Consider the following 25,382-nt stretch of genomic DNA (forward strand, 5'->3'; position numbering starts at 1 on the left):
ATTCCGGAGCCATCTCCAGGAACCCGGCCTGGGCACAGGGAGCAGCGACAGGCCCGAATGCCGGTGAGGGTGGGGGCGCGTCCTGCTGGGGTCAGTGGCTGCCCTGTGTGCCCATCTCCTCGGACACGACACCGTCCACTCACTCTAAGTGTGCAGAGTCGAAGTCACCTGCCCGCTGTCCCTTGAGCTGGGACAGAGTAGCCAGTGTCTGCAGATACCTCAGTGTGTACCGAGTATCAAACCGATCCTGGCCCCGTAGGCCTGCAGACCCCGGGAGCAATAAACCTTGTTGGACAAAGCTGGTTGTCTGCTGAGATGCAGCACAGGACCCTAGGGCCAGCGGAGCTGGGCCAACCCCAGCACCGGCAGGGAACCGTCTGCCCGGGGACGGCCCCCGGCAACTCCAGTTCAGAGCACGGCCGAGAGTGCTCCCCCAGGATTGCTCCTGAGCCCTGAGGCCCAAGGACCCCCAGGAGTGATCCCCGAGCACCACCGGGTGTGGCCTGCCCTCCCCCAAAGGCGCCTCCTGCAGCACTTGGTGTCGGTTACGTACGAAAGGAATCTACGATCCCAATTCCACCATCCAAGAGAGCACGGGGGGAAGGCTCTTACCTGTACCAGCCGACCGGGGTCAGCCCTGCACCACACGAGGTCCCTGAGCACCAACGGGGATTAGCTCCTGAACACTGCAGGGTACGGCCCCAAACCCCAATTTCTTCTCACTAGATTTTGGGGGTGGTTTTGAGGGAGGGGTGTGTGTGCGGGAGCAGGCACATCAAGGAGTGCTCAGGAGATACTCCTTCTTTTGTGCTCAGGAGTGACCCCTAGTGGTTCTTCGCGGACAATACAAGATGCAGGGGGCTTCTCATCAGGGTCAGTGGGATGCGAGGCTCAGCCCCGGGACTCTCTCTCTGGCCTTCCTCCCAGGTTTCTGGGTTTTGTCTTTGGGTTCCAACCCCCAGCAGCACATATGGCCCCCCAAGCAGAGCCCTGAGCACTGATGGGAGGGACCCCGCTTTGCCCCCCAATGGGGGAAGTGCATATTGCTCCTTCTAGGGCTGCAGGAAGTAGTGGAGGGAAGTGGGGGGAGGGGGCAGGGATGAAGGAGAGCCTGTGCTGCACAACAGGCCCCCCAGGAAGCCACAGGCAAGAGTGACTGTTTCCTCCTCCAAGACACCTAGATAGCGCCAACCTCTGACTGCTGAGAATGAAACCGCTGCTGGCGGGCAGGTGCCGGGACACCGGGTGCATTTAGTGAGCAGCAGCTGGGCTGCAGAGGCGGCACAGCGGGGCGGGCGCCTGCCTTTCTCGCGGCCCAACCAGGTTCAATCCCTGGCAGCCCCGTGTAGACGCCCCAGCCCGGTCAGCAGTGGCCCTTAGCACAGCCAGGTATGGCCCAAAAGGGGGGGTGGAAACTGAACCGGCACCGAGCACAGCCCTGGCATGGCAGAAGCCCTGGGTGCGACTCGCACAGATACCAAAGCCTTCTGCTGCTGTCTGGGCCACACCCAGGGCTGCTCTGGCCTCCCCAACTGCACTCAAGGACCACGTGCCAGGGAGGGACCCGACAGCAGCACCCACGGCAAGCGCCTCAGCCCGACGCTCTCTGCGGCCAGAGAGCTTCCTGTACAGCACCTCGCACGACCCCCTTCCGGACAGCAGGGACCCCCGCCACACCCCACCCCGGCACAGGGCCACAATGAAGGCTCAGATGCCTCCAAGACCAGATTTTGGGGACAAGGCTGACCCCAGAGGTCAGGCTGACTTCCACTTTAGCCAGGAATGGGGAGGGGAGGGGAAGCAAAATCAAAATAGAGACATCCCTTTCCCTGCCCAGGGGGAGAGAAGGGGGGGAGTGCGTGGTCAAGCACAGGGCCATCTGGAAAGGGTAAACACCTGACCCTGCCACCTGGCCGCTAACACAGGACACAAACCTGAAGCTGCATGGCCAGGGACACCACAAAAACCTGACAACAAAACCCCTCAAACGAGTACCAAAGTTTGCCAAGCAAAGTGCCCAGGCTGGGAAGGCTAGGGGATCCTGAAACAAGCTTTTCATATCTTCAGGATGGAAATTCCTTTTGCACATTGAAATGCACCAGCCACCTGCAGAAACTAGGTTTTCCAGCGGAAGGGAAGGACCGGCTTCTAGAGCCTAGGGCATTATTCTCCCTCCCCACTTGTGTTTGCGCCCGCGTGGCCGGCACATGTGTCGCCCGAGCACACGTGTCACCCGCATCTCCCCTCTGGAGATGTGTACTTCCATGCTTTCATACTTTTGCGTCTAAAGCTCGGGTATGTGCAGGGGCTTCCTCCACCCTTGGAGAAGCCCTCGTTCTCTCTTCAGCGCGTTACTCTTCCCTCTCTCTCCCTTTCTTATCCCTTCCTCCCATCCTCAAAAGCCTCTAAATAAAATCTGTTACTTAAAAAAAAAAAAAGCAGCTCCCTGGACTTGAAGGGGTCATTATTGCTGACGTCAGGCTGGAGAGAGGTTCTTTAGCCTGGAGTTCTTCAGTGCTAAAAAGTAATACTTGAGTGGCTGGGGCGATAGCACAGCAGGTAGGGTGTTTGCCTTGCATGTGGCCGATCCTGCTTCGATTCCCAGCATCCCATATGGTCCCCTGAGCACTGCAGGAGTAATTCCTGAGTGCAGAGCCAGAAGTAACCCCTGTGTATCGCTGGGTGTGACCCAAAAAGCAAAATAAGAAATAAATATATTTTAAAAAAGTAATATGTGAGGGGCTGGAGCCATAGTACAGTGGGCAGGCCGTTTGACTTGCATGAGCCGACCCAGGTTTGATCCCCAGCATCCCATATGTTCCCCGAGCACCCACCCTTCCCTCCTCGAGGGGCTCAGAGAGGAAGAGCCATTTGTCTCTCCCCCCGGGAAGCGCTGCCAGGTAGGGCTGGGTGAAGCTTCACCCAGAGTTCAGAATTCAGAGGCTTCCTCAGTCTTTTTGGATGAGGCACCCCCCATGCAGGGGACTGACTCCTCCCGCGCAGAGGCACCTCCGAGACTTTATCCTGTGACTTCTGATATCCCCGATCCCTCTCCTCCGGAACTTAAATCCTTGCCCCTGGAGGACAAGGCTACCCAGGTAGATGAGGAGGAGAGGTGTAAGCTGGAGGACAAGGCTACCCAGGTAGATGAGGAGGAGAGGTGTCAGCCGTCAGCTCCACCACTCCATTATCTGTCCCATGACACTGCCTTTTTTAATCCCCCATACGCCAGTGAGGCACCCCGCCAGCTTGCCCAGGACACCGCTGCCTTAATAAGGCAGCTGGTTCAGGAACTAGTGAGTGCCCTGCAGCCTTCTACCCTCTCCCAAGAATCTAGTGCAAACTCGGTCTCTCCTCCGCCCTGCCACACTATAGCTTCAAAACCTATGGCTGCCTTCCCAGTTACCAGGTCCCATTCTCGGGCCCCCATATACCCCACCTCTGCCACGGCTCCACCTGATGATGATCCCTCAGACAGAGAAGTTGAGGAGGCCGATCAGCCTGAGGAAGGGGCACATTCCCAAGAGGAAAATTCCCCTCAGGACGTAGCTCCGCAGGCACCAATCCGCCAAAGCTACCGTAGATTGAAATTCGAAGACCTGAAAGATTTAAAGGCTGCTGTCTCTTCTTGCGGCCCCACTGCTCCTTTTACGCTTGGCCTTTTGGACTCCTTTTGTGAGGGATGGCTCACGCTGAAGGACTGGTTCTCAGTCGCTAAGGCTGTCCTGAGTAGGGGAGACTATCTCTTGTGGAAAGCAGATTATTTAGAACGATGCCAAGAAATGGCGCACGTCGAGGCAGGAGGCTCTTCCTCATCCTGGATCTTTGCTAAATTTCAGGGTCAGGCACCCTTTGATTCTAATGAGGTGCAGGCTCAATTTCCCCCAGGGCTACTTGCCCAAATACATGTGGCTGCCCTCCGGGCCTGGAAGGCACTTCCCTCTAAAGGGTCGGTGGTAACATCCTTAGCCAAGGTTCGTCAGGGAGCTAACGAGCCCTATAGTGATTTCATAGGGCGCCTCACGGAGGCGGCTGAAAAACTCATGGGAAACGAAGAGACGGATAATGAGCTGATCCGCCATTTGGCCTATGAGAATGCTAATCCCATCTGCCAGGCCACACTCCGCCCCTATAAGCATGGGAAGACCCTCTCAGAATACATTCGGCTATGCTCCGAGGTTGATCCCACCACCCAAAAAATAGGGCATGCTATAGGGGCTGCCTTCAAACAGTTCTCTATTCAACCATCGAGCAGTCAGAACAAGCTGTGCTTTGGCTGTCGGCAGCCTGGACATTTCTTAAACTGTCCCAATAAAAAATCGCGGCCCAGACCTAGAAGTCCTTGCCCTAAGTGCAAACAGGGTTTCCACTGGGCGTCAGAGTGCCGCCAGAAGGCCAGGCCGGGAAACTGGGCACAGGGCCAGCCCCAGGGCCCCCAGTCCGCTCCCTCCCCCGTGTCTGGGGCACCTCAGAATCATGGGCCGTTCGGGCGAGGGAAGGGACGCCTCACCGCACCGAGCCAGGCACAGGGCCTAGGGCAGCAGCTGTCTCTCCCGCCACCCGAGTTCGGTAGCCTCCAGCCGCTTCCCCCACCCCGGGGAGGTTGATGGCGAAGATGTGGCAGGCGAAGGAAGGAACGGAGCCAAGATGGTCGGTCTCACTTGCAGTTTATTCCAGTCTTCCCTCTATACACTCTCCATCCTCTCTATCCTTTCCGCGCCTATACACTTTCCGCCCCTATACACTTTTCCCCCCCTCACCTTCTCTCCCCCTTTTATTGATCATGGCCCTTCCAAAGGGCGCAATACATTGACGTCACCAAAAGCACCAAAAGATCTTACAGGAAGAACATTGAGGCAACATAATTCTCTTGTATCTGCAGGCCTGCTAATCTAGGCCCCCGGAAAGAAGATACAAAAACAAAAGGGAAGCCTTCTTTGGGCTGAAAGCACTCGGATTTACATCCCAAAGACCAGGCTGGGCTGCAGCCTGGAATCTACAATGTCAAATCAAACCTGGCTAGCACCTTAGATCTGCGGGGTCAAAGATCAGCTAGGTTTCTGTGACAAAACTCCAGAAGGCAGCTGGAAAAGGGGAAATATTCCAACATCTCCCCCCTTTTTGTTTAGAACAGATTTTAACCATAAAATAAAATACTAGGCACAAAAGGTTCAATAACACTAGCAGAACACCTATTCTCTAGGACAGATACTCTTTCAGCAGGACCCATCCAAGGATGAAATCCCAATGGTTGTGTTTCTCCTCTCCTTGTCTGAAAACATATAAGCATTCACAATATTAATCATTTTGTATGGGCATAGCAAGAGATGCATTAAACTTTTAGAATTGCTCTCCGGGAGTCACTTCGATCTCAGACTACAGCGCTCAGGCCAGATTAGTCTTTCCTAGCCCTAGCAGGGCCCTGTCTCGTCGCTTTTGGATCATGACATTACACCCCATGACCAAGCTCTTAACATATAGTTAAGCATTAGGAGCTTTGGCCAGGCCCATCTCGATGCCAGGGTAGCACACAACTTACCGCTTGCCCTGGGTCCTTCTTCGTCCCACGTTGGGACCCTGCCTTTTAGAGGGCTAGGAACTGAGGGCAACCAAGGCTAGAGTCAAGAAAGCAGATGCCCGGGAATTAATAATATTCAAAGCCAATTAAATCCCAATTGCAAAGGCATAATATTAAATGTCTTCCTTTGTCCATACAAAAAGAAATGGCTATAAACTAAACTATTCAAAAGACAGGAAGAGAGGAGAAAGACAATATCTCACTCATACATATAAAATCATAGATTTAACTCATCAAAAATACTTTGCCATATAACTGAAAACCCAATACCAGAAGAATAGTTATTACAGGTACTATGAATTTACAAATCCATTATTCTAACTGTTCATATATATATTATATGCTAACAAATGATTCTTAACATTACCCCATAAAAATTCAGTCAAATCTTACAACATGAGTGTTATACAAAATAAAGCATAATTCTAATCTACAGGAAATCAAAAGGGCATACAAGCTAAAACAGGAAGAGTTAAATTTCTGTTAAAATACATCAGGTTAAAAATCCAAATTAAAATGATGCAGTAAGAAAAAATCTATTGCATCCATACACTGATTATCTTTAAATTGCCATACCAGGCTTATTTCTACTCTTTTGTCTGTATGAACATAACTTTGATGGGCGTGGCCGATATACCTAAGCTCCTAGTGGCAAGGGGAGAACCAATGATATCCAACAACTCCCCCTTTTCTGTTTACAAAATTATAAAAATTTGAAATAGAGGAACAATTCCAAACACAATACAGTCTTATAAATTGTAGTAAAATTTCAGTCCGACCCTTGGCCAGAGCAGTACTTGTAATAAAGCGTCCAATTGTCCTACACTGTCCAAGGGTGAGGAAAGTCACCAATGATGAGAGTCATTCAGTCCCATTCTGAAGAAATGAAGTGTCTGGATCAGAATTGAAGAGTTGTTTCCGCAACAGCAGCAGTAGTGGTCACAGCAATGAGTCCTAGAGGAGCAGCTATAGGAGTCTGATGAACTTCATGAAGTACTGGATCAGGCAGGGAGCACTGGAACAGGAGCATCACAACTTCTGTCAGGAGTCCTTCAGCAGGGGAATGCAGCCATTCTCTGGTCAGGTTCACTGGCAGTCATATCTGTGTAACCTAGCTTGTGTTTGGAAAAAATACTTTTTTAAAGTTATTAGAGGCTTCAACCATTGGGGTTTGGTATGTCTCCATGCCTAGAGGTAGAGAAAGAGACAGGGGGAATTCCGACACAAACAGTTATTCTAGAAAGAAATTAAAAGGTTTTCCTATTAAAAGTCATTCCTTCCTCCTTCAGAAACTGAGGCACCTGTGAATTCCAAAGAAAGGGTAAAAGGAAGGAATTGTCAATCCAAAATATGGGGTCCTGGCGTTTTCCATTCTACAGCCTGTGAAAGAAAGATACAAGGAATGCTCTAAATGTGACCTCATGATATGTTAGAGGAGTTAGAGGCCTTTGCTGCAGGCTCTCTGATGCAAACTCCTCCTCTGGTTTTCTTGTGGCTGCCAGCTGAAATCAGTTTGGCGGTGGCTTGTGGCTGGAATTTGGAGGGTTGTAAAACTGCAAAGTTCTGAAAGTTAAAGCAGGCAGATGAATTCGGCTCCTGACAAAATGCAAAACAGGACCCAAAGTTTCTTGGTAGAGATATCTGTTGAAAGAAAAACATAGCCTTTTCCTCGAATGAGGAGTCCCCCTGCTATCCAATTTGTCAATTTTAATCCAAATAGGAGAATTAGTAGTCTCTTGAGCCTGTGCACCTTCCTGGAAATGCCTTTCAGCTGTTGTAAATGGCTCTCCTTGAGGTAAATTCAAAAATTTTAAAGAAAACAATGTCAAGGACAAGGAGTCAAACGGGGCATACCTCCTTTTTTTTTTTTTTTTTAAAAAAACTGTGCTCAAGTCATGATCCAGTAAGACCAGCACGAGATCTGATATGAGTAACAAAGGAAAAGGAAAAAAAAATTCAGAGCACTTTTGTAAAACAGCTTGTAGCTGCTGAAGCAATTTTTGAACTATAGTGTTTGATGCATTTAAAGACAGTCATAATACCAGGGAAGAAACCAACAACATAAACTGAGTTTGAGATGATATTAGCCAGCCCTGGCACATGGGCAATGAAGAAACCAATGTGGCAAGTTATAGCCCTCATTGGAAGCTCTTTTCTGATATCCAGAATAACCTGCTTCATAACTATGCACACACACACACACACAAGCAGAAGTATCCTAGTGACAATGCCTTCTGTCCCTCACCAGACTCAGCATCTGTAGTGGCTGAGTGGGTGAGCACCCAGGAATGAGGCGTCTCTGTGCCTCCTGGGTCAATAAGCAATTGCCGAGTGGGAGAATAACCACGTACCCACTGGCCCTGAAGCCGTTTTCCCAGAGGTGGCATCTCATGAACTAGAAGTGGAAGTTCACTTCCCCAAAAATAAAACTGTACCAGCCTGAATCTTTGAATAACCTTCCTTGGAACTGGCACATCACCACAGGTTCTGATAAAAAACCTGAGATTTGGTTGTCCAGACTGAGTTCCTGGCAGATGATCTTGGGAATTGAGACTAGAAACTAGACAAGGCTTTCTCCACCTCTGGCCTGACTGAGGCCTCTCAGGGTAGCTGAGCCCTTTTACACAGAGTTCTGCTCGGTTAGCCAGTGCAAATTCACCAACAGACACGACTCTTTGATTCCAAATTTCCTTACTTTTATCCTGGCTCAAAACCTGTTGCCCATTAGGTATAGAACTCAGCTCCGCATGTCCCATACACGGGATAGCTTCCTGTTCCCTGAACTCAGCCGCTTGTCCTTGAGATTCTAGATGCACTCCATGAGTGGCGTCAGAGATTGGCGACGCCTTTACCTTCACTGTCAGGAAATCCTCCAGACAACCATGAAAACCTGATGTGCTGCTTGCAAGGTTCACTTGAGCAAGCTCCCTTTCTACCTGGGGGCTCAAATCTTGTCCCTTTACTTCAGAATTTAATGTGTCGGGACTCTGGGTGAGGCAGATGGTAACTGTATCAGGGCAGGGAATATCCAAGGCATTGCTCCCTGCCGTGGCTGGTTGCAGTGAATCTACGAACTGGAGCTCTGAAGCTCCATACTGGGGAAAAGGGCTGCAGCTGGGAACATCCCCTGATTTTGCGGGGCCTGGGGCTGGCCCCACTGCAAGTTTCCCGAATTGGGGTCAGCAGCCACACCAAGATTGGAGGGACAATCTCTGGCCCAATGGTTTCCTTTACGGCATCGTGGACAAGGTCCAGGTGGCGCTCTCACAGTGGCACGGTTTGGAGGTGCCCTGCAGTCCTTGCGGAAGTGGCCTGATCTCCCACAATTAAAGCACTTGCCCTTATCTTGCCTCTGTATGGCATAAGCCTCAACAGCATTAATACCTGCTTGATGTTTGATAGAACCAACATTCCGACATGCCTTCAAGTACCCCATAATATCCTCCTTCTCCTTAATGGGGCGCAAAATGGCCTGGCAATCCTCATTAGCATTTTCAAAGGCCAATTGTTTGGACAAAAGCTCCTGAGTTTCCTTTCCTTTCACCTGCTTTTCTATGGCTTCCATCAATCTCCCTATGAAGTCTGCATAAGGCTCTGAGACTCCCTGGATAATCTTTGTATAGCTTCCCTTGAATTCAGCGTCTGCATCAATCCTCTCCCAGGCCCACAAGGCGATATCACGGACGTGGGCAAACACAGCACAAGGCAAGGTGACTTGCTTTTTAGGGTCGTGCCATTTCCCTTCACCTATTAACATCTCATAAGTCAATTTAATCCCTGAAAATTTTCGTCCAGCGTGGCCTAGGCTCTGTAGTTTTGCCTTGGCCTCATCACTGAACCACATCCTCCACTGCATATACTGAGAAGGGCTTAAGCACGTCTTAGCAACCACGTGAAAATCTTGAGGTACCCAATGAGCCTTTTTGCTCCAGCCTGTAAGATACTCCTTACAGTACGGAGATGTAGGTCCGTACAAGGCACAGGCCTTTTTAAAATTACTGAGTGAATCCATTCCTAACCCTTCATAAGATGGAGGCTGATTTTCCTCCAGCTGGATGGGAAAAAAGAGATGGAGCTCATGGGGTCTGGGTGGAATTGACCATTTACGGTCGAGAGGTCTCAGCTGTAAGCTTCTATCGGGAGCATGTCCCGAGCGACCTGGAGGCCGCTTGGTTGAAGGGCGGCGGCTCCTGTGAGAAGCCTCCTCTACCAAGCCGCTCTCAGACTCAGGATCTGAGGAAGTGGTAGCTGGCTCATCATACCCATCACTTTCCTCTGATTCACTAGAAGTGGGGTCATACAAGGGAGGTGGTGGTCTCTCTGGCCTAACATCAGTAGAGAACGTTAATTCATCAGTGGCAGAGCGATTTTTGCTCTGAGAACGTGTCTGCACTGGAAACGCCTTGAGCTGCTTTCGGGGTTTGGGTACGGGAGCAGCCAAGCATTGAGCATCAGGCTTCTTTCTAGGCTTGGGTATGGGAGGAGCTGAGGGTAAGGCTCTCTCCGTAGTAGAAACTTTCTTTACTTCATCCTCAAATTTAAAATCCTCTCTGTTTAACTCCTGAGGAAAGCCTCCCATAGCATATCTAACTTCCTCCTCCTCGGAGGTATCTTCCAAAGCTTTGAGAATGGAATTAATGATTTCCCAAGTTACCCAGAATTGTTTGGGGATTTTAGCCCCTCCTTTAAATTCCCTAAAGACATTATCCTTAATTTTTTCCCAAACCTTAGGCTCTAAAGTACCCTTATCTGGAAAACAAGGATAAAACTTATAGACAATTTTTAGGCAGGACCGGAGTTGGTCCCGAGAAACACGATGCCCAGTTCTCTTTGCAAAATGCTTAATTAATTCAATAAAAAACTTGCCACGTTCAGTTTGGCGCGAAAAATTTTGAGCGGACTTCTCGCGGCACTGTTTTTGTCCCATCTTACTGGGGCAGTAAGTCTAGTATTTTAATTCACTGCACCACAAAATTCTGTTCTCCCACCAAACTTTTCTAGAGTGGAGTTCTACCGAACGCTATTCTTACCTTTAGTTGCACACCGGTTGGAGGTTCGTGCACGCACAGGGACGCCAGTTGTTAAAAATAAAAAGAAAAGGCGCGGGTGAGGGAAGGGACGCCTCACCGCACCGAGCCAGGCACAGGGCCTAGGGCAGCAGCTGTCTCTCCCGCCACCCGAGTTCGGTAGCCTCCAGCCACTTCCCCCACCCCGGGGAGGTTGATGGCGAAGATGTGGCAGGCGAAGGAAGGAACGGAGCCAAGATGGTCGGTCTCACTTGCAGTTTATTCCAGTCTTCCCTCTATACACTCTCCATCCTCTCTATCCTTTCCGCGCCTATACACTTTCCGCCCCTATACACTTTTCCCCCCCTCACCTTCTCTCCCCCTTTTATTGATCATGGCCCTTCCAAAGGGCGCAATACATTGACGTCACCAAAAGCACCAAAAGATCTTACAGGAAGAACATTGAGGCAACATAATTCTCTTGTATCTGCAGGCCTGCTAATCTAGGCCCCCGGAAAGAAGATACAAAAACAAAAGGGAAGCCTTCTTTGGGCTGAAAGCACTCGGATTTACATCCCAAAGACCAGGCTGGGCTGCAGCCTGGAATCTACAATGTCAAATCAAACCTGGCTAGCACCTTAGATCTGCGGGGTCAAAGATCAGCTAGGTTTCTGTGACAAAACTCCAGAAGGCAGCTGGAAAAGGGGAAATATTCCAACAGCGTCCAGCCCCCAATTCGCTCCCTCTCCCATGACCGGGGCACCTCAAAATCATGGGCTGTTCAACCCATCAGCACCCAATCCCTCTGCAGAGCCATCCCATACTCAGCCGGATTGGATCTCTGTGCCACCTCCCGCACAATATTAGTTAAAGAACAGGGACCCCAGATAGTGTATGTCAACGCCTGTGGCCCTTTGCCATCTGGAACTTTTGGCCTAATTATTGGGCGAGGCAATATGCTCCCTCAGGGCGTGCAAGTACTCCCCGGGATTATAGATGCTGATTTTCAAGGGCAGATTGGAGTAGTAGTTGAATCACTCTCCCCATTTTCAGTCTTGGACGCTGGCGCGTGGCTAGCACAGCTAATACTCATTCCAATAACAACAGTACAAAAACCACCCCCAATGTCAGAGACTTTTGCATTTTTTGCCCAACACATTCTTAATCACAAGGGCTTGATGACTTTAGAGATCAACGGGAAGGAATTTTTAGGTCTGATTGACACTGGTGCGGATGTAACGGTCATTGCTGAAAAAGACTGGCCAAAAAGGTGGCCCCTCACCCCCTCACTGACTCACCTTCAGGGTATAGGTCAATCCCAAAACCCTATGTTAAGCTCATTTACGCTTGATTGGCGCACCAAGGAGGGAAAATCCGGGATGGTACGCCCCTATGTTCTGCCCGGGCTCCCACTCAATCTCTGGGGCAGGGATATTCTTTCACAAATGGACCTTATACTAATTGATGCCAAGGGCCTAGACATGCTCCTTGCAGCAGGTTATTCTCCCGGAAAGGTTCTAGGAAAATACCTCCAGGGCACGCCTGCACCGCTAGCCCTCGACCCAGTGAAAAATGACCGCGCAGGCTTAGGTTTATTTTCAGTAACTGCCACGGCTCCTCCTGCACCCCATACGGATAAGATCATATGGAAGTCCAATGAGCCTGTATGGGTGGACCAGTGGCCGCTTCCCACTGAAAAATTACAGGCCGCCAGGTTGTTAGTGCAGGAACAACTCGCAGCGGGACACATAGAACCCACCTCTTCCCCCTGGAACACACCCATTTTTGTTATAAAAAAGAAAAACGGCAGTTGGCGACTGCTACAGGATCTACGAGCAGTAAATAAAACCATGGTCATTTTCGGGGCGCTTCAGCAGCCATCCCTTCAGAAATGTATAAGATAGTACTCGATTTAAAAGACTGCTTCTTCTCAATTCCCTTGCATCCTGATGATCGCCCCCGTTTTGCCTTTAGTTTGCCAGCTATTAATTATAAAGAGCCCATGCAACGTTTTCAATGGAAGGTTTTACCCCAGGGAATGGCAAATAGCCCCACACTGTGTCAAAAATTTGTAGCTCAAATTCTTGCTCCCATTAGGGCACAATGGCCCGACATCTATATGATCCATTATATGGATGATATATTGCTTGCTGGATCTGACCCACAGGCCACTATGCTCTGTTGCAATCAGGTGATCCGTGCGTTTACTCAGTCTGGCTTTCAAATTGCCCCCGAAAAAATTCAGATCGCTGACCCTTATACCTTTCTTGGATTTCGTCTTCAGGGGTCCCGTGTACTTTTGCAAAAAACGCAGCTGAAGCTTACTTCATTAAAGACACTACATGATTTTCAACAACTGCTTGGGCATATTACATGGCTCAGTCCCTATCTGAAACTTATCAAAGGAGACCTTATGCCCCTGTATGACCTTTTGCGCGGTGATGCTGACCCTTCTTCCCCTCGGAGTCTGACACCAGCAGCCCGAGAATCCCTAGTTCTCATAGAAAAAGCGATTGAAGGTCACTTTGTTTGCTCTCTAGATTATCAGCGCCCTTTTCACCTCCTTATCTTCGCTACTCCTCATTCTCCCACAGGCTTAATTTGGCAGGAAAACCCTGTTTCTTGGATTCACCTTCCTGCCACACCAAAGAAAGTTCTTGTACCCTACTATCTCTTAGTGGCATCCTTAATTATTGAAGGAAGGGGTTTCTCTCGCAGACACTTTGGTCTTGAACCGGCTTCTGTTATTCAACCCTACAATAAGGAACAGATAGATTGGCTTCTTCAAAATACTGATGATTGGCCCATTGCCTGCGCTTCCTTTTCAGGAATTTTAGATAATCATTATCCCCCCAATAAGTTGATACAATTTATGGCTTTACATCAATGGGTTTTTCCTGTTGTCACTAAGACCAGCCCTATCCCTGGGGCTAAAGTGATTTTCACTGATGGATCCTCTAATGGCCAGGCCGCCTATGCCTGTGAGGGTGAGACTGTTTCTTTTTCCACAAAGGAGTCCTCTGCTCAGCTGGTTGAACTCACAGCTGTTCTAATGGTTTTTAAAATTTTTTCCCTTCTTCCTTTCAATTTATACACGGATAGTGCCTATGTGGCCTTCTCTATACCATTACTGGAGACTATTAGTTACATAAAACCCTCCTCCCCCGCAACGTCATTGTTTTTGCAAATCCAACAGTATATTCGCTCCCGGCGAGCTCCATTTTTTTTTTTATTTTTTTTTTATTTTTTTATTTTTTTTTATTTATTTTTTTTTTTTTTGCGAGCTCCATTTTTCATAGGTCATCTTCGTGCCCACACTAACCTCCCTGGGCCACTGGCGGCAGGTAATCACTTGGCAGATTTGGCCACCCGATCTTTCACAGCGCTAACTCTACAAGCAGATCCGCTGCAGGAGGCCACAACTGCACATGCCCTTCACCATCTGAATGCTCAAACTCTCCGCCTTATGTTTAAAATCACGCGTGAGCAGGCACGACAGATTGTGCGCCAGTGCCCTTCCTGTGTATCCCTTCTACCTGTGCCTCACTTAGGGGTCAATCCCCGAGGACTAGTCCCTAATGCCATCTGGCAAATGGATGTCACTCATATTCCTTCCTTTGGGCAGCTTAAATATGTGCATGTGACTATTGATACCTTTAGTGGGTTTGTTTGCGCCTCAGCCCAGACTGGAGAGGCCTCAAAAAATGTCATTGCTCATGTCTTGCACTGCTTTTCTGTACTGGGCAAACCACAGCTAATAAAAACAGACAATGGTCCAGGATACACTGGAAAAAAGTTTGAGCATTTTTGTAAGAAGCTGCAGATTTCCCATCATACAGGGATCCCCTATAATCCTCAAGGGCAGGGGATAGTGGAGCGAGCCCATCTCACTCTTAAAACATATATTCAAAAGCTCCGGACAGAAAAGGAACTGTACCCAGCCTCACTTTCCCCTAAGACGTTACTATCTCATGCTTTGTTTGTCATGAACTTTCTTATACTGGACAAAGAAGGTCGCAGTGCAGCAGACCGTTTCTGGCATACTTCCACCAGCCACACTTATGCAAAAGTAAGGTGGAAAGACCCTCTGAGTGGTCTATGGAAGGGCCCTGATCCAGTCCTTATATGGGGCCGAGGATCAGCCTGCATATTTGATGCTGCTGATAGTGTAGCCCGCTGGCTCCCCGAACGACTGATAAGGCAGGTCGACACACCTGCTCTGGCTGAACCGACTTCCACCCAGAGAATAAATGAATCCTCTGAGGACAGTGTCCCTTCTGCCACTGCCCAGGAACTTGCTTCTGCTCAGTCAGCCGCGTCGGGAGTGACCAACTAGTGGTCTCGCTCACAGAACAGTTATTCAGACTTGGCCTGGCTGGAGCAGGAACCAGCGTTACTTCAAGACCAAAGATGATGCCCGTAGGGCAGGATCGGGAGTCTCAGTGTGAATGTGGTGAGTGGGGTGCGCACCCGAGTGAAAGAAGGACCGGTCCGAGCGTGTGCAGGAGTAAGATTTGTGCGTGTGCTCCTAGTGTGTGTGCAATTGTCTCATTATCTTTCTTAGTTCTGCTTAGTTTTCAACAACTTTGAGAAGGTTTTGCCAGCTTATATCAACAAAAGTGCTTTCTTCACCCGTTTTTTCAACAAGCAGGAAACTGGCTGCTCAGGCAGAGAAACGGGGAGCAATGTTCCCAATCGGCCGACAGGGCTCACTTTGCCCTGGGGACTGCTCTTTCCTTTCTCAGTCTATCAGTTTTTTCCTGCCATTCTTGAAGAGTCAGATTGATCGATCAAGTATATATTTGTGCACATGTGTGATGTTTATTGTCTGACTGTCTGTCTCTCTGTCTGTGGAACACTCGAGTATTAGAGCTAGTTTAAAGTCAGTAATTCTTAGATCTGGGCAAACAAAATCAAGGGAGGTCAGAGTGATATGGAGCCCAGCAATTTAAAAGATCTAAGTATCTTTGGAGCTTGCTAGATTCAGGTCTAAACAAAGATTTCTAATCAGAATGTGGCGCCTACAAAGAAATTGAAGTTTTCAATCCAGATTTCATATTGGGAGAACATTAATAGTTATTAACAGTTGAAATCCTCTTGAATTCTAGTAAGCTAAACATATCTATTGGACTTACATTCCTCACCCTCCACTTTTACAGGTTGTAGATTGGACCATGCCAGGACCCAGTATCTGGGCTAACGATTCCTTTCTTTTACCCCCTCCATGGGATTCACAGATGCCTCAGCTGCCGAATAAAGAAGAAACACCTTTTAATTTTTTCTCTAGGATACTCACTTGATCCTGTCTGCATTGGAGTGCCTCCCTGTCTCCCTCTTCACTTTCAGACTTGGATTCATACCAAGTCCCAAATTCATACTACCTCTGATAACTCACAAAAAGATTTTTCTTTTCTGGTGATTGTGCATTATTTACCTGTCTCAATTCTTCCCTCTCAATCCAAGATTCTCCCCACAGTATAATTTTATTAAGGGCCGGATCGCATATGGTTACCAGTGAACCTGACCAGAGAATGGCAACGCTCCCCCGATAAAGGGCTCCTGACTGAAGACCTGACACAACTGCTCCGGCACTCCTGACAATTCCTTGGGCCCCTGATCGCAGCTATCCTGGACTCATTGCTGTAACCACCACTGATGCTGCTGCAGGAATAGTTCTTCAAGCCTCGGTCCAGACACACAACTTCGTCTAAACATGACAAAATGACTCTTACCACCTTTGGACAATGCAGGCTACTGTCAACCGTGATGTTGAGCAACAATTGGACACTCTACAGCAAGTGCTACTTTGGGTCCAGGGCTGGGTTAATATCTTAGAGTAACAAATGAGATTTTCGAGTGTTTAAGGATCTTTGGCTTGATTTGTAGGACCTCATCTTCCCCCAGTTCTTTACCTTGAGGATGCCGGGCTCCCAAGGATTTATTCTTGTGGATCAGGTTGCCAGGCAAAGCACTGCAAGGGAGGGCTGACACCCCGGCCCGGCTCCCTGCGAGGTATTCCGGTATAGCTTAGAGGTTACTCCAAAACCAAGGATTGATGGGGCCTATGAGGAGCCCCCTGCATAGACCCAATCATCCTTTCCTTCCTCTCCCTGCAAAAATGGAGTCTTTATGTCACAAGGGATACCGGACAATGCCTCCCCTGACCACATTTAATTTAAAACAAAACAGGGGGAGATGTAGGGAGCCATTTTACCTTACTGATCTTATCCTGTCACTATTTGTTTAATCATTAGCTAACCCCATGCCACACCTAGCAAAGGTTGCCACTCCTAATCTTACTGATCTTATCCTATCAACATTTGTTTATTACTAGCTAAATCCCGTGCCACACCCTGCATTTCTGTTGGGGGTCTTGGCACCATCTCCTCCCAACAGGGAGGTATAAATACTGTAACTGCCATAGAATAAATGCCTTTTCTCCCTCCTCCGGGCTCTGCGTCTGTTCTTTTGGCTGCGCCCTACGAAGGGTTCTCCCTGCTGAACAGAACAAGACCTCCACATCGACTTCCACACCTCTTGCTTGTTTGGTTTTGGTTTCGGGCCATGTCACATGATGTTCAGGGATCCCTCCTGGCAGGGTCCGGGGTCTGTGCAGTGTCAGGGATCAAACGGGTCCAAACCTCAGCACTGCAGGAATGAGCTCTTGAGCACAGAGCCAGGAGTAAACCCGGAGCAGAGCTGGGTGTGTGGACAAAATAACACAATCTTAGCGCCAGAGGGAGAGCGTTACCCGCTTCTCTGAGCACATCTGGTTTGTTTTTTGTTTTGCTTTTTGGGTCACACCTGACAATGCACAGGGGTTACTCCTGGCTCTGCACTCAGGAATTACTCCTGGCGGTGCTCAAGGGACCATATGGGATGCTGGGAATCGAACCCGGGTCGGCTATCTGCAAGGCATACGCCCTTTCCGCTGTGCTACTGCTCCAGCCCATTCTCTGAGCACATCTGGGTGCAACTGCGAGCACCCAGTGAGGACAATCCCTAAATTCACTGGGTGTGGCCCCAAACCAAAAAGAGTTTTTTAAAAAGAACAAAAGACACCAAACCAGGACAACAGGTTCACCCTCCCAGCCAGTCTCTGGTGGAGACCCCAAAGCCTGGGCATACCTCAGTGTCGGGGGAGGAACAGGAAGTAACAACCCAGGCGGCACCAGATCCCTGAGCCCATATCCTAGAAAGGAGGCCCAGAGAGCCGCCTTACTTACTTATGTATTTTGGAGCCACACTGCCAATACTCGGGGGTGGCTCCTGGCTCCACTCAGGAATCCCCCTGGCAGGGCTCGGGGACCGTGGGGGCTGCCGGGGGTTGAATCTGTATCAGCCACGTGCAAGGCACCGCCTTCCTGCTGTACCATCTCTCTGACCCTGAAACTGCCTTTTATTTTCGATTTTTTGATCCACTCCCAGTGGTGCTCAGGAATCACTCCTGGAGGGTTCCGGGGCCTCTATGGGGTGCCGGGGATCGAACCCGGATTGGCCAGGAGCAGCAGGCAAGCGCCCTCCCTGCAGTTGTGTGACTCCAGGAAACTGTGTTTTTCAGAGTTGAGGGAGCTGTGCCCGTCAGGTGGGCCGCCCCCGACTCCCTCTTCTCCCGCCCCCTCCAGATGCAGCTGTGGGACACGGCGGGCCAGGAGCGCTACCGGGCCATCACGCGGAGCTACTACCGCAGGGCGCACGCGGCCATCATCGCCTACGACATCACGCAGCGCTCCTCCTTCGAGTCTGTTCCGTACTTGGTTGAGGAGGTGAAGAAGTACGGAGACACCAACCTGGTCATCATGCTGATGGGTCTGTATGGGAGCCTCGAGGCTGAGGGACCCCGCCAGCCCCCTGCTGGGGCTCAGCTCTCTGGGACGCACAGTGCTCATGGAGCACGTGGCAGTGGCCGGAAGGCAGCTGGACCCGGCGAGTCCGATCCTGGCCTGCGCAAAGGCCTTCAGTTTGATTCCCAGCACCCCCAGGGCCCAGAGCACTGCGGGATGCATGTCTGGTGCTTCCCCCCCTACATACACATACACACAGACACACAGACACACAGACACACAGACACACACACACACACACACACACACACACACACGGCAAAGGAACAAGCAGGGCTGAGGCTGGAAGGGAGATCAGTGGTAGACTCCAGGCCGAGAATGGATGAGACGCTAGTTTGACCCCTGGGCCTGAGAGGGATCCTGCCCCCAGCCCAGAAAGCACAGCAGTAGACAGCACCTCAGGGCAGGTCTGGCCCAGGAAGGATCATCAGAGTCACTGACCCACGGGGCATGAGCATGGGGTGCTAATTTGTTAAGGAAAAAAAGCTCTGCAGGCTGGAGATAGTATGAGAAGTAAATCATGGGCTGGAGCGATAGCACAGCGGGTAGGGCGTTTGCCTTGCAAGCAGCCAACCTGGGTTCGATTCCCAGCATCCCATATGGTCCCCCAAGCACCGCCAGGAGTAATTTCTGACTGCTAAATCAGGAATAACCGCTGAGCATTGCTGGGTGTGACCCAAAAAGAAAAAAAAAAAAGAAGTAGTGCCCTGGCCTTGCCTGAGGCCGACCAGGTCCCATCCCTGCACCACATGGTCCCCAAAACCACCAGCAACACACCCCAGGAGCCCCGGGACCAAGCAGGGCGCGCCCTGAGCATTGCCTCCTGTGGGTTCAATCACCGCCCCTTCCACACACACACGAAAGGACCCCTGGCCAGCCCCGACAGGGGTTCAGGAGCAGAGAGGCAGCAGCGGGGTCAGCCCGGACACTCTCGGGCTGCGGCGTCATCTAGCAAAGTGCCAGCCCTTTCCGGCCACTCCTGTCGCTTCAGTTGTGCGAGCAGAGCTTCCTTCTCCTCCTCGGGGCTCGGCTCTCTGCCATGGGGCTGCTTCCTCTGTCGGCTCTTCCTGCCCCGCTGCCCCGCAGGGTCCGAGGGCCAGAGGCGTCCCCTGCGCTGAACAGAGCCCAGGACCACTCAGACTCCTCGTGTGAAGGAATCCAGAGGGCAGGGCCTTGGGCTAGCAGCTGCCCACCCCACAGAGGCTTCCCCGAGCACTGCCAGGGGGCACTCCTGAGCACAGAGCCAAATCCCACCCCACGCCCCCCCCACACACACAATAAAATGATTAATGAGGATAGGAGAGATCCGTCTGCAGTGACTCTGGGTTCAAAGCCCAAGCGCACAGCCAGGAGTAGCCCCCTGAACTCTGCCAGGAGAGCCCCCCCTGCAAATCAACATTTAATGAGAAAATGAGCACTTACTCCTGGCACATCAGGCGTGCTCAGGAGGGCAGAGTCACAGCACAGCGGGGAGGGCACTTGACTTGTCACAGCTGACCTGGGTTCGACCCCAGCACCACATGTTCTCTAAGCCCCACCAGGAGTGATCCCTGAGCACAGAACCAGGACTAAGCCCTGAGTGTCACCAGGTGTCATCCAAACTTCCTATCCCCCCCCCGCCCCAGAAAAGGAGACGGATCTGAATCTCCTGCAAGGCCTTCCTTGCAGCTGTGTCTGGCACACCAAGGCTGCTGCTGGGGTGGGGGCTGTGCCCAGGAGCAGACCTGCCTTTGCCTGCTGCACTCTGGAAGATTCTCTCCAGCCACATAGCACTGGCCAGTTTGACTGACCCCAGTCATAGTTCATCCCCTTCCCGTCCCTGTCAGCCCGTTATGGCCACCAGGGGGCGCCCCTGCACGAGGCTGCAGTACTCAGGTCTGGGGTCCTGACCCTTGCAGGGAGTCTTGCCCCTTGGTTGGGCCTCACTCCTGACTCCAGTGCTCCTTGGGTGGTGGGGCTCACTGGTGGCTGCACCCTGCAATGGCCGCGTCCACACACCTGGCTGCGTGCAGCTGGATTCCCGGGGGCGCCAGAGAAATGCCAGAGACAGGCCCGTGTGGGGATGGAGTGTGGCAGCAGGAGGGGTGAGCCGCACAGCTGGCCTGGGAAGGAGGAGGAAGGACGGAGGACTGGCTCTGTCCCAGTCCACGGGGCCAGACCTGACGGAGTGGGAGCAGAGGTGGGAGACGTGCTGCAGGGTTATGGCCCTTGCCTTGCCTTGCTCGTGCCCTGCTTGATCCCTGGCACCACACCAGGAGCGGACCCTGAACAGTGTCACAGTAAGCCCTGAGCACTGTCGAACATGCCCCCAAGCCCCTATTTGCACTTATTACGTAAATAGTTTTTTTTTTTCCTTCTGTCCCTCCCGGAGAGCCAGGCAAGCTACGGAGAGTATCCCGCCCACACGGCAGATCCTGGCAACATCCCTGTAGCGTATTCCATATGCCAAAAACAGTAACAAGTCTCACATTGAGAGGTTACTGGAGCCCGCTTGAGCAAATCTTCGAACAACGGGGCTACAGTGATACATATACAAACCTCTACATGTGTACACACATCTACATGCATACTCACATATATGCTCATGCTTATACACATTCCAGCACACACACACACACACACACACACACACACACAAGCATGCAAGTGTGGCTGGCGGGCTCTGAGTCATGTCTGTGGGTCATGTCAGGGGTGATTTCCTGGTTTTGATCTCGTGCAGTAGCTAGAGGTGGCCCACAGGGGACTGGGTGGTTCCCAGGATCTGTGTATTTGCAACTTCCTGCAAAAGGATCCTGGTTTCCATTCAACTGTTGTCAAGTTCTTCCTGGGAGGGGAGTGAAGGGGGAGCTGGGAGACAGAGGTGGGCTACAAGGCCCCTCAGGGGACAATAATGAAAACCAGGTGGAGGAAACGGCCCCGCCTGGTTTCACTGTCAACACAGGCAAGAAATCCTCCGTCCCTGGGAGCTTCTCTTTGGATGCCGCCTCGAGTCATCCTAGTCCCCCTGCGGGATGGGGGTGCAGAGCTGGACGCCCCCCTCGGCCAGCCCCCTCGGTCCTGGGCTCTCTGGGGAACTGGGCCTGTTCCGAGAGTGCTGAGATGGGGTCACAGACACTGTCAGTGCGGAGGGGATGCGCATCTGCGCAGTTTACTGTCTAGATTCTCGACTGGGAAAAACATCCTAGGGCTCAGACAAAGCACAGGGCCAGGACACAGATGTCGCATGCAGCTGACCCACATCCGGTCCCCAAGCACTGCCGGGAGTGATCCCTGAGCACAGAGCCAGGAGTCAGCCCTGAGCACCACCAGGTCTTCAGAGCAGAGACCTGTCGTACCACTAAAACACGCACCTCTGGCCTGGCTCTCCACGCCCGTGTTCTCGAGCACAGATGTCGCTGGCCTGTCCCCACTGTGGACAAGCCCATGTTCTCTCTTGAACACACACGTCTCCCACCGAGTTCCAGTAAAAGCTTTCTTTATCATGAAAGCAGAGACGAGAACACGCCCCTCTGGCCTTCCCTGAGTTGGCAGTGGCAGAAGATGGGCTCGACAGCGCCCCCTTTCGTGCTACCCACGACGGTGTTTGAGTTTTGTGTGCCAGGGTGAATGTCCTTGTACTGCAGTGAGGGGATGTCGCTCCTGGCTGGGGGCTGGGGGGAGTGGCACTGTCCCTGCTGGACGCTTGCACATACCTGCTCCTGTGTTGCTGCACCAGGTCTGAGGGCGGAGCTGCTGGGACCAAGCTCGGCTCAGGGGTCCAACTCCAGGCCTCGTGCTTGGAAGGCCGGAGTGCCACGGCCCCATCTGAAATGCAATCCTCAAAGTCTGTTTAGAAAAACCAAACTGGAATAAGCGGTTCACCGGCTCCTGACTTCTCCCTCCCTCCCCCCAGGGACCAAGTCTGACCTGTGGGAGAAGCGGCAGGTGCTGTTCGAGGAAGCCTGCGCAATGGCGGAGAAGCACGGCCTCCTGGCGGCGCTCGAGACCTCGGCCAAGGAGTCCAGGAACATCAACGAGGTCTTCCAGTTCATGGCCAAGGCGCTGATCGCCCGCAACAGCCAGCCCGTGTGTGGCGACAGCGCCCCGAGCAGCCTCCCCCAGTCCACAACCATCGTGCTGGCCCCCAGCCCCCAGGCTGCGAGCGACCAGAGCCAGTGCACCTGCTGAGCGCGCTCTGGGACCTGCCGAGTACCCATATCTGTAGAGTTCAGTGTCTGCAGATTACCCAGACTGTAGAGTACTCAGGGTCTGCAGAGTACTTCGATGTTTGCTGAGGGCCTCGGTGTCTGTAGAGTACCCCAGTGTCTGCAGAGTACCTCAGTATCTGCCAAGTGCCTTAGTACTGCTTAGTATCCCAGTGTCTGCCGAGTACCCCAGTGTCTGTAGTGTCTCAGTGTTTATAGATTACCCAGTGTGTAGAGTACCCAGTGTCTGCCGAGTACCCAATGCCTGCAGAGTACCCAGTGTCTGTCTACAGAGTACCCTGGTGTCTTGCAGGGTACCCAGTGTCTGCCGAGTACACTGGTGTCTGAAGAGTACCCAGAGTCTGCAGAGTACCCAGAGTCTGCAGAGTAACCCCATGGGTGCTAGGGACCCCGGTGTCTGCAGAGTGTCCCAGTATCTTGCAGAGTATCCAGTGTCTGCCGAGTACACCGGTGTCTGCAGAGTAACCCCATGGGTGCTAGGGACCCCGGTGTCTGCAGAGTGTCCCAGTATCTTGCAGAGTATCCAGTGTCTGCAGAGAACTGCTGTCTGCAGAGTACCTGAGTATCTTGCAGCATACCCAAGTATCTTGCAGAGTACCCGGTGTCTGCAGAATACCTCTGTGTGTGCCGAGTACCTGGTTTCTGCCGCACCCATGCTCTGTGGAGCTGCTTGCAACTCGCCTTAGTCCTTCACCGGAGGGCCGAGTCCCTCTGCTGGCCTCCCTGGCACAGCCAGACTGGACAGGGCAGGTTTGCTCTGGCACGTCCCCTGGGCCTTTTCTCTCCTGCAAATACCAAGTTGCTGCCCGGGTCGCAGTGGGGGCCGGGGCTCTCCCACAGATGGTCTGAGTACCCCAGGGGCGCTTCCCCTTCGGCCCTGACTGAAGAGTGATGAGAAGACAAGGGAGGAGACGGGAGGTCTGGAACATTCCGGAGCCATCTCCAGGAACCCGGCCTGGGCACAGGAAGCAGCGACAGGCCCGAATGCTGATGAGGGTGGGGGCGCGTCCTGCTGGGGTCAGCGGCTGCCCTGTGTGCCCATCTCCTCGGACACGACACCGTCCACTCACTCTAACTGTGCAGAGTCGGAGTCACCTGCCCGCTGTCCCTTGAGCTGGGACAGAGTCGCCAGTGTCTGCAGACACCCCAGTCTGTACCGAGTATCAAACCGATCCTGGCCTCATAGGCCTGCAGACCCGTGAGCAATAAACCTTGTTGGACAAAGCTGGTTGTCTGCTGAGATGCAGCACAGGACCCTAGGGCCAGCGGAGCTGGGCCAACCCCAGCACCGGCAGGGAACCGTCTGCCCGGGGACGGCCCCCGGCAACTCCAGATCAGAGCACGGCCGAGAGTGCTCCCCCAGACCGCCCCCGAGCCCTGCGCCCAGCACACTGGTCAGGGGGCCGGAGAGACAGGACAGGGGCTCAGGCCCTTCCCTGGCTGCAGCTGCCCAGTTTGCTCCCCCAAGGACCCCCAGGAGTGATCCCCGAGCACCACCGGGTGTGGCCTGACCTCCCCCAAAGGCGCCTCCTGCAGTACTTGGTGTCGGTTACCTACGAAAGGAATCTACGATCCCAATTCCGCCATCCAAGAGAACAAGGGGGGAAGGTTATTACCTGTACCAGCCGACCGCGGTCAGCCCTGCACCACACGAGGTCCCCTGAACACCAACGGGGATTAGCTCCTGAGCACTGCAGGGTACGCCCCAAGCCCCAATTTCTTCTCACTAGATTTTGGTGGTGGTGGTGGTGGTGGTGGTGGGGTGGGTGGGGGAGTGCAGGCACATCAAGGAGTGATCTGGAGATACTCCTGGCTCTGTGCTCAGGAGTGACCCCTAGTGGTTCTTCGAGGACAATGCAAGGTGCCAGGGGGCTTCTCATCAGGGTCAGCGGGATGTCAGGCTCAGCCCCGGGACTCTCTCTCTGGCCTTCCTCCCGGTTTCTGGGTTTTGTCTTTGGGTTCCAACCCCCAGCAGCATATATGGTCCCCCAAGCAGAGCCCTGAATGATGCCTGAGCACTGCTGGGAGGGACCCCCACTTTGCCCCACAATGGGGGAAGTGCATATTGTTCCTTCTAGGGCTGCAGGAAGCGATGGAGGGAAGTGGGGTTAGGGGGCAGGGCTGGCGGAGAGCCTGTTCTGCAGGCGAGGACAGTGGAGTCAGCACGGGGGTCAGGCAGGGCCTGTGGGGACCCCCCAGGAAGCCACTGGCGAGAGTGACTGTTTCCTCCACCGAGACCCCGAGATAGCGCCAACCTCTGACTGCTGAGAATGAAACTCTGCTGGCGGGCAGGTGCCGGGACACCGGGTGCATTTAGTGAGCAGCAGCTGGGCTGCAGAGGCGGCACAGCGGGGCGGGCACCTGCCTTGCTCATGGGACACCCAGGTTCGATCCCTGGCAGCCCCAGGTAGACGCCCCCAGTCCGGTCGGCAGTACGCCCTTAGCACAGGCGGGTAATGGCCCAAGAAGGGTGGTGGAAATTGAACCGGCACCGAGCACACCCCTGGCATGGGAGAAGCCGTGGGTGCGACTCGCACAGGCTCGAAAGCCTTCTGCTGCTGTCTGGGGCTCACCCAGGGCTGCTCTGGCCTCCCCGACTGCACTCAAGGACCACGTGCCAGGGAGGGACCCGACAGCAGCACCCATGGCAAGCGCCTCAGCCCGACGCTCTCTGCGGCCAGAGAGCTTCCTGTACAGCACCTCGCACGACCCCCTTCCGGACAGCAGGGACCCCCGCCACACCCCACCC

The 25,382-nt window shown here is 52.4% G+C and overlaps 2 protein-coding genes across 2 annotated transcripts in view; one reads left to right on the forward strand and one right to left on the reverse strand.

Moving 5' to 3' along the window:
* The first annotated feature begins 57 nt into the window (after positions 1-57).
* On the forward strand, positions 58-22,595 carry LOC129402521 (ras-related protein Rab-19-like). The gene is made up of 3 exons (XM_055129427.1): positions 58-63; positions 18,210-18,393; positions 22,321-22,595. Exons 1-3 carry the CDS (start codon positions 58-60, stop codon positions 22,593-22,595), a joined length of 465 nt encoding a protein of 154 aa, XP_054985402.1.
* Positions 22,596-24,707: 2,112 nt separating this feature from the next.
* LOC129402524 (UPF0606 protein KIAA1549-like) overlaps positions 24,708-25,382 on the reverse strand; it is a 61,594-nt gene continuing 60,919 nt past the window's right edge. The window contains exon 6 of the mRNA XM_055129436.1: positions 24,708-24,771. Within this exon, the coding sequence (XP_054985411.1) occupies positions 24,708-24,771 (64 nt within the window). The remainder of the gene's footprint in view (positions 24,772-25,382) is intronic.

The sequence above is a fragment of the Sorex araneus genome, chromosome 1, assembly GCF_027595985.1.
Source record: "Sorex araneus isolate mSorAra2 chromosome 1, mSorAra2.pri, whole genome shotgun sequence".
Lineage (NCBI taxonomy): Eukaryota > Metazoa > Chordata > Mammalia > Eulipotyphla > Soricidae > Sorex > Sorex araneus.

Coding starts and splice junctions, on each gene's coding strand:
- LOC129402521 (XM_055129427.1), top strand. Junction 18,394..22,320: donor CCTGGTCATCATGCTGATGG/GTCTGTATGGGA, acceptor CCCTCCCCCCAG/GGACCAAGTCTGACCTGTGG.